Source organism: Amblyraja radiata, chromosome 35 (genome assembly GCF_010909765.2).
Source record: "Amblyraja radiata isolate CabotCenter1 chromosome 35, sAmbRad1.1.pri, whole genome shotgun sequence".
Taxonomy (NCBI): Eukaryota; Metazoa; Chordata; class Chondrichthyes; order Rajiformes; family Rajidae; genus Amblyraja; species Amblyraja radiata.
Genome location: NC_045990.1, coordinates 15,780,494 through 15,788,515, shown reverse-complemented (window position 1 = coordinate 15,788,515; position 8,022 = coordinate 15,780,494). Strand labels below are relative to the sequence as shown.

General features: G+C 43.4%; 1 protein-coding gene across 1 annotated transcript; it reads left to right on the top strand.

Annotated features, from left to right (window-relative positions):
* The first annotated feature begins 981 nt into the window (after positions 1-981).
* On the top strand, positions 982-3,431 carry LOC116991875 (inositol 1,4,5-trisphosphate receptor-interacting protein-like). The gene is given in 2 exon segments (XM_033050850.1): positions 982-2,320; positions 3,412-3,431. Coding segments are annotated over 2 exon segments (1,359 nt in total).
* The last annotated feature ends 4,591 nt before the right edge of the window (positions 3,432-8,022 follow it).

Genomic DNA, 8,022 nt, shown 5'->3' with positions numbered 1-8,022 from the left:
CGTGTCCTTAGTTGTTTCTTGCAGATGTAAATATAGACTTAAAAGTCAGATTTCGGCATTATCTAATCATAACGCCAAGAACTTGTTTTGCCATTTACAATTTCTAATCTTTAATGTTTAATGAATGGCAATGTTCCCATGAATTCTAACTGTATTTCTAATGAGTCTCAGCACTGGTAGTTTATGTTCTTAAAATTATTGTCTGTGTCCTAATTTGAGGAAGGACATTCTTGCTATTGAGGGATTGCAGCGTAGGTTTACAAGGTTAATTCCCGGGATGGCGGGACTGTCATATGCTGAGAGAATGGAGCAGCTGGGCTTGTACACTCTGGCGTTTAGAAGGATGAGAGGGTCTCTCATTGAAACATATAAGATTGTTAAGGGCTTGGACACGCTAGAGGCAGGAAGCATGTTCCTGATGTTGGGGCAGTCCAGAACCAGGGGCCACAGTTTAAGAAGGAAACACATTGTCTCACAGAGAGTGGTGAGTCTGTGGAATTCACTGCCTCAGAGGGCAGTGGAGGCAGGTTCTCTGGATGCTTTCAAGGGAGAGCTAGATAGGGCTCTTAAAAAAAAAAGCGGAGTCAGGGGATATGGGGAGAAGGCAGGAACGGGGTACTGATTGGGGATGATCAGCCATGATCACATTGAATGGTGGTGCTGGCTCGAAGGGCTGAATGGCCTACTCCTGTACCTATTGTCTATTGTGTCCTGACCTCATTAATTGCTATCCACCTGCCATCTCCAGTGAAACATATCTGACGACAATTGTAGATCAGGAAATTACCTGCACATATATTATGAAATAATGATGGAAGATGAAATGTTTCATAAATGTTTCATGAAATCTTCCATGGTCCCAAAATAGCAGATCCTTCTACAGATGTACTAATGCAGCTTCCACTTGAATTATCCACACACCTGAATATCTGTTATCTGCTTGTTCTTTATGGGATGCCAACTTCTTTAAAGCTTTTCAACATGTGTGTTCTGATGATCACGGGAAGCTTGTACCACCCTCGTCTCCTCAGTGATGAAGTGGAGAGTGAGGAGGTCCAGAACAGAATCAAGGAGCACGAGTACCGGTACAAACTGGAGATAGAATGGCTCCAGAGAGAAATGGAGGAAAAAAGTAACCGTGATGGTAATATAAGGAATACATTTGCAAAAAAGGAAGATTCAGTAACATGGAATTGGAACACTCATATTATTCTCCTACTGGTCACAATCCAGTTCTTGGGATTCTGGATAGGCGACACTTTGCCACATATTCCCCAGGACTATAATAGTGAGGAAGAAGAGGAAGAAGAAAAGGAAAATGAATTTCCTCGAAGAATTTACGGCAACATTTTGAATATTCCTGATCAAAGTGTGCTGGATCAGTTCTACACCATTTGCATTCAGAATGCGAGCCAAGAGCCAAATCAGACCTGTGAATTTGTAGAAAGCTTTGTGGACAATCTTTTGGAGGCCAGTAGGAATCTCTGTCAGTGGAACTCCGAGCTGATCCTTGAAGACTGTGTGGGTATTGGGAGTCAGTTTGAAAAATGGGGCTGTAAGACACCATCTATATATGATATTTTGGTTCCAATTTTTCTCCAGGATGGATATTGTTTTAAACCAGAGATTTATTCCTGTGACATCCCACCTGAAAAACAGAATTATGGCAGGATTCTCATGGTTACACCGCACAATGCTGACTTGGGCTGCCAATGTAAAACCACAGAACTTGAAGGGGATATTCTGTGTCTTATTCACAGCAAGAGATTTGAACCTGATGTTCGTGCCAATTGCCTTGCTTCTATCATGTGTTCCGATTAGTATTTGGATTATAAGAAGGTAGTAAAATGGTTCAGGGATTTATTAGCCAAATCTTGGAACAAAATTTGCCATAAGTACGATTTTGAACTTACCTTTTGCAATATTACAGGTTGCTGTGGGTTAAAAGTCCATTATCAGTCTGGACGAACCATTTGCATAAAAGTCTTTCCTGCTGTGAGGCTGAAGAATTCAGATGTCCATCTTGTACCCAGTTTTTCCGACTGCTCCATGAATAGTACAGCATCCACTACTTACTGGAACATTTCCTGTGCAGTCTGTGAGCACAGGTTTCTGCAAATCATGGCCAAAAATACCCCCAAAAGCTCGTGTCACCTCGAATGCTTTCAAATACTGATCTTTCTAACTGAAAAACAGCGCAGTTCTCCAGACCAGCAATCTGTTCTTGGTTCCTATGTCTTTAAGACTGTCCTTATGCATCTGCTGTTAAGTCAGCCATTTTCAAACTGGCATGAAAGTCACCTGGAACATCGGCTGAGAGGTATGTTAAAATATCTCTGTTTGGATGAGAAAAGGCTACAGAGATTTATGATTGGAAATCAATCATTTCTCAAGCAAATTGAAATTCCAGAAATTCTTCTAAAAGCAGAGCCTATAAACCTCTTCCGGTCATTTGTAATAGAACGTGATTCTTACAGTGGGCGCTCATGGAGTATCAGAAAATATTAATGGACATGTGTCTGTTAATGATGGAGTGCATTAAAAATGATACAGCCAGCTGACTGAAAACATTGTATTTGACACAAGGAAACATAGATGCTGGAATCTGGTGGCTTTGCTCTCTGCTTGGGACCAGAATTATTTAAGATATGTAATATTTACATTACTATTAAGAATGAAATTAATAAATTTTTAAAATATCAAGAATAAACTATAAGAATACATTTAATAGATTTTCCTTCAAAAATAAACTATATTCAGAATAAAAAATATATACAAAAGAAAAATTGTGCATAAATTCTTCATACATTCTTAGTGTCTGTACATTCAATAGTGCCATACTCAGTGATCTTTGTATGTACATTACACCATTGGTCTCTTGAGGTGATCTCCCTTACTTAGTTTGAGGGGTGTCCTCACTGGACTCTGCCCTTCAATGCCCAACAGTAGAACGAACCTGGGAAGTGGTCCTCTCCCACAGAGCCTTGGTGTTGACTGCACCAAGCTTCAGCGCGTCGCTCAGCATACAAGCCTACAGCTTGAAGGTACACAAAAATGCTGGAGAAACTCAGCGGGTGCAGCAGCATCTATGGAGCGAGGGAAATAGGCAACGTTTCGGGCCAAAACCCTTCTTCAGACTGATGGGGGGGTGGCGGGGTGAAGAAAGGAAAAAGGAGGAGGAGGAGCTCGAGGGCTGAGGAATGGGAGGAGACAGCAAGGGCTAACAAAATTGGGAGAATTCAATGTTCACGCCCGCAGGATGCAGACTCCCCAAGCGGAATATGAGGTGCTGTTCCTCCAATTTCCGGTGTTGCTCATTCTGGCCATGGAGGAGACCCAGGACAGAGAGGTCGGACAGGGAAATGGGATAGTCGGCAACATTCCCTGATGAACAAATCCCTGTGCTTGTAGTTTTGGGCAGACCAAAGTGAGTTGATGGTATTTCAGCAGCATTTGATGTCTGTCTGGGAACATTGATGAGTCCCTGGGAACAGCCCACAAATCGGAACTGTTGGGGATGTACTGTGACAGGAATGTTTGCATGGTTCACCAGACCCTCTTTACAAATTCATATTCTGCAAAGAGGGGAACGACCATTTTGTCTCCTCTCCAGAACAGGTCAAGAGCGTATTCGTCGATATGCCGAATCTCCACAATCTTTTAAGGAAGTAGAGGCGTTAATGGTTGTTCTTTATGATTGTAGCAATGAGCTGGGACCAGGACAGGAAGCATTTAGTCATTTAATTGCATTACCTTTCATATTTCATGGAACAGCATGCCATTTTACTATTACCTAGAGACCCTTACAGAACTCGTATAGCAACATTTTCAGTTTATATTTCATGGTGTCACACAAATGAAACAAAGATTTCTTATTTGACTCAAGGATTTTTAGGGAATAAATTTAAAGAGATACCATATGAAATGTCATTGTGTCGCGACATTCTCACTATTAATGGAGGATATCGTCCCAAAACATTGACCATCCCTTTGGCTCCATAAATGATGCTTGACCTGCTGAGGTCCTCCAGCAGTTTATTTTGCATTGTATTTAACAACATTAAAAAAATCTTTCCATGTATATTAGTTAGTATTTTTATACCTTATTAATAGTTAATATTTTTAATTAAAAAATATTGTTAAATCTTATATTTTAAAATATTGTTCAGTGTTTGCATATACAAGCTATTTTAGAAGAAACCTGTCTTCACTGAGCAAGCCACTTCCTGCAAATGCACCTGATCAGATACGTATATCTAAGGACATTGTGGGAAGCTAGAGAGGAAATTGCTGGAGCCCTAGTTGAAATTTACGTGGTGACATTAAATACAGGGGAGGTGTCAGAAGACTGGAGGGTGGCAAATGTGTCTCTATGCAAGAAGGGCTGCAGAGACAATGCATGAAACTATACGCCAGTGAGCTTAACATCTGTTGTTGGAAAGCTAATAGAGATTATTCTGAGGGATAGGATATAAGGGCATTTTCTAGGACAAGGGCTGATTTGGGGTAGTCAGCATGGTTTTGTATGTGGGAGATCATGTCTCACAAATCTGATTGAGTTTTTTGAGGCTGTGATCAAAAAGGTTGATGAGGCAGAACTATAGATGTATACTAGACTAAGTGGGACCCGTTAGGACCCATGTTCACACAGGTCCCCCAACGCAATATTCCACCTCTCCACCAATTCCAATATTGATGGCCAATGGGGGAGTGGGTTTCTGGAGCGCAGTATGGGTGTTATGGGCCGAAGGGACTGGTTTCCAGAGGGCTAGTATGGACATTGTGGGCCGAATGGATTCTTGGACTGGCAGCTCAGTCACTCAGACCTGGCAGCCCAGTCACTCAGGCCTGGCAGCTCAGTCACTCAGGCCTGGCAGCTCAGTCACTCAGGCCTGGCAGCTCAGTCACTCAGGCCTGGCAGCTCAGTCACTCAGGCCTGGCAGCTCAGTCACTCAGGCCTGGTGGGCTGGCAGCTCAGTCACTCAGGCCTGGTGGGCTGGCAACATACTCACTCATGGCAGGTGGGCTGGCAGCTCAGAAACTGCCAGAAATTCTGCCCAAAACAGGTGAGGGACACTGTGAGAGAAAAGGGGGGGTGGGTGGAGAATCAATTTTAGACATTTTTCTACAGATCACAGCAATGTAGGAGGAACGCCTATCCTGGCGTGGATCTCACACGCAGCCAATGAAGGGAGGGATAAAAATACTTGGCTGAGGTTTAATACTTACAGGAGGCATACTTACTGATGGGCCGAAGGGACTCCTCCTGGGATAGTACAGGCCTGATGGACCAAAGAGACAAAAACAATCTGAGTGAAATCTCAGTGAAAGACATTTATTCTGGACTTTTCCTGGCCTGACGTGTCTTTTGGGCCAAAATGCTCCGCCTGGGCTAATACAGGCATTTTGGGAAACGGGGCTTGGTTTCTGGGCTAAAAGGGGCTGTTGTGTCTTCGTGTTTGATATCCTGATACTAACGACACAATTCAGGTTGTTTCAGTTGCCTTAATTTACTCCTTTATTCAGCTCCTTTATCTGTGTGGCGTAGTAATACTGTAAGTGCTTACATACCTAATCACAGTGTGTGTGTGTGTGGTGAGTGTGCCTGATACAAAGTAGTGCAGGAGGTTGGGACTGCTACAATGAATATGTAGCATATGTAACATCCCCCCCTTCTCAAAAGAAAGGAACAAAATTAGTGACACTAGAGGATTGCCAGAGCGAGGGTGGCAATCCTGTAGCAGATACCGTGGGATTATTCTGCCCACATTCATGGCATTCTGCTTTCTACTATACTACACAACAAAATATATAATGGCAGCTTGTTTTCTTTCAGGTAGTGCGTAGCCAGTCAAGAGTCATGTCTTGGCGTGACTTGTCCCTTCCAGTGCTAGCGATAACGCGCTGGGGGTAAGATGTTGCTCCTGGATCTAGTAGATCTGGTTGTTGCCTGCAGTGTTGCACTCGATGTATTGGTAACTTGTTGAGTTGTTTCCTGGCCATTGGTTGGTGCTGGTTGACTATATGACTCACTGGTAGCAGTTTGTGAGAATGTGTTGTCATCAATGGCAGGTGTTGCTGCTGCTGTGGGTGGTGTCCTAGGAGTTGCTGGTGTTGTCTTTGAAGTTGCAGGTGTTGACATTTCAGGTGTCGGGCGGATGTGAACTCTGTTTCGTCTCAACTGCCTGCCCGGTTCTGTCTCTATGATATATGATTTTGGGGTTCCAGCCCTGCTGGTGATTTGTGCTGGGGTCCATTTCTTTGTTGTTGGATCCTGAGCATGTACGTTTTGGCCTTGAAATAGTTCAGGCAAGTACTGTGCATTTTTGTTGTATTGTTTCAGCCCCTCCTCCTGGGCAGCTGCCAATTTTGCCCTTGTTTCTTCTTGGTCGATAGGGGGTTGGATTTTGCTTGGCAGGGTGGTTTTGTATTTCCTGCCATTTAGCATTTCTGCAGGAGACTTCATGTCAGCCTTTAGTGGAGTTGCCCGTAAGGATAAAAGTGCCAGGTTTGGATCCTCCTTTGCCTCTCGGCATTTTATTAGTGTTTTCTTGGCTGTCTGTACTTGCCTTTCAATAAACCCATGGCCCTTTGGGTAATGTGGTGAAGATGTTGTGATTTTGAACCCGTATTCGGTGGCCAGCTCTCTGAATTCCCGAGATGTGAATTGGGTTCCATTGTCACATACGATCTGCTCAGGTATTCCTTGCTCTGCAAACAACCCTCTAACAATTGACACAATTGTTTTAGCTTTCAAGTCCTTTATGTTTCTCACAAATGGGAATTTGGAGTAGTAGCAGGCCATAATCAAATACCATTGCTCGTTCTCTGTGAACAGGTCTGCTCCAATGGTTTGCCATGGCCGGCTTGGGATATCACTGGGTGTCATTTCCTCCTTCTGTTGTGAATTCCTGTATTTTTGGCATATGTGGCATGTAGATACCAGCTTTTCTATGTCCTTGTACATGCCTATCCAGTACACAGCGGATTTAGCACGGAGTCTGCACTTTTCCATTCCTAAGTGTCCCTGGTGGATCTTTTCGAGGATTTCTTTTTTCATGGACTTGGGTATGATGATTCGTGATCCGGCCATCAGGACTCCATTCTCTACCGAAATATCATCACGGATGGTCCAGTATTCGCGGAGGATAGGCTGAACTTGTTGTCTCTTTTCTGGTCACCCCTGTATTACCATTTGGGTGAGGAGCTGGAGTTCTTCATCTTTGGCTGTTTCCTCTTTGATCTGTTCCAGCTTCACGCTTGTCACACTCACAATGTGGTGGATCTTTATGCTCAGCCCTTCCATCTCTTGTTTGTCATGTGTTGATAGTCTGGATAGGGCGTCAGCTAGCAGCAGGTCTTTTCCTGGCTTGTATCTGATGTTGTAGTCGTAGCTCTGTAGCCTCAGTAATAGTCTCTGTAGTCTGGCTGGTGCTTTGGTGAGGTTTTTTTTTTCGATTTGTTCTAGAGGGCGGTGGTCTGTTTCGATGTCGAAATACCTTCCATATAGGTAAGTGTGAAATTTCTCGCAGCCATAGACTACTGCTAAGAGTTCTCTCTCTATGTTTGCGTACCTTGATTCTGTAGGAGTGAGTGCTTTGGATGCATACGCAATAGGTCGGCCATTTTGTGTCAGTACTGCTCCAACTCCTCTCATGGAGGCATCAACTTGGAGTGTTACAGGTTTCTGTCTGTCATAGTACTGCAGGATCGTTTCTTTGCTGATGAGTTGTTTTAATTTCCCAAAATCTTGGCTATGTGAAGCACACCAATCAAATTCAGCGTCGTCTTTCATCAATTCACGGAGATTTGCTGTGTGATTAGCAAGCTTAGGTATGAAGACTCCCATGTATTGTATGAGCCCTAGGAAACTTCTTAGCTGTTTCTTGTCTTTGGGTTCCTCCATGTGGTTGATAGCATCCACTTTTGTAGGGTCCGGTTTCACTCCTTCTGCAGAGTAAATCAGTCCAAAGAATTTGCACTCCCTTTCTTTGATTATGCATTTGTCTGCATTGAGCTTTA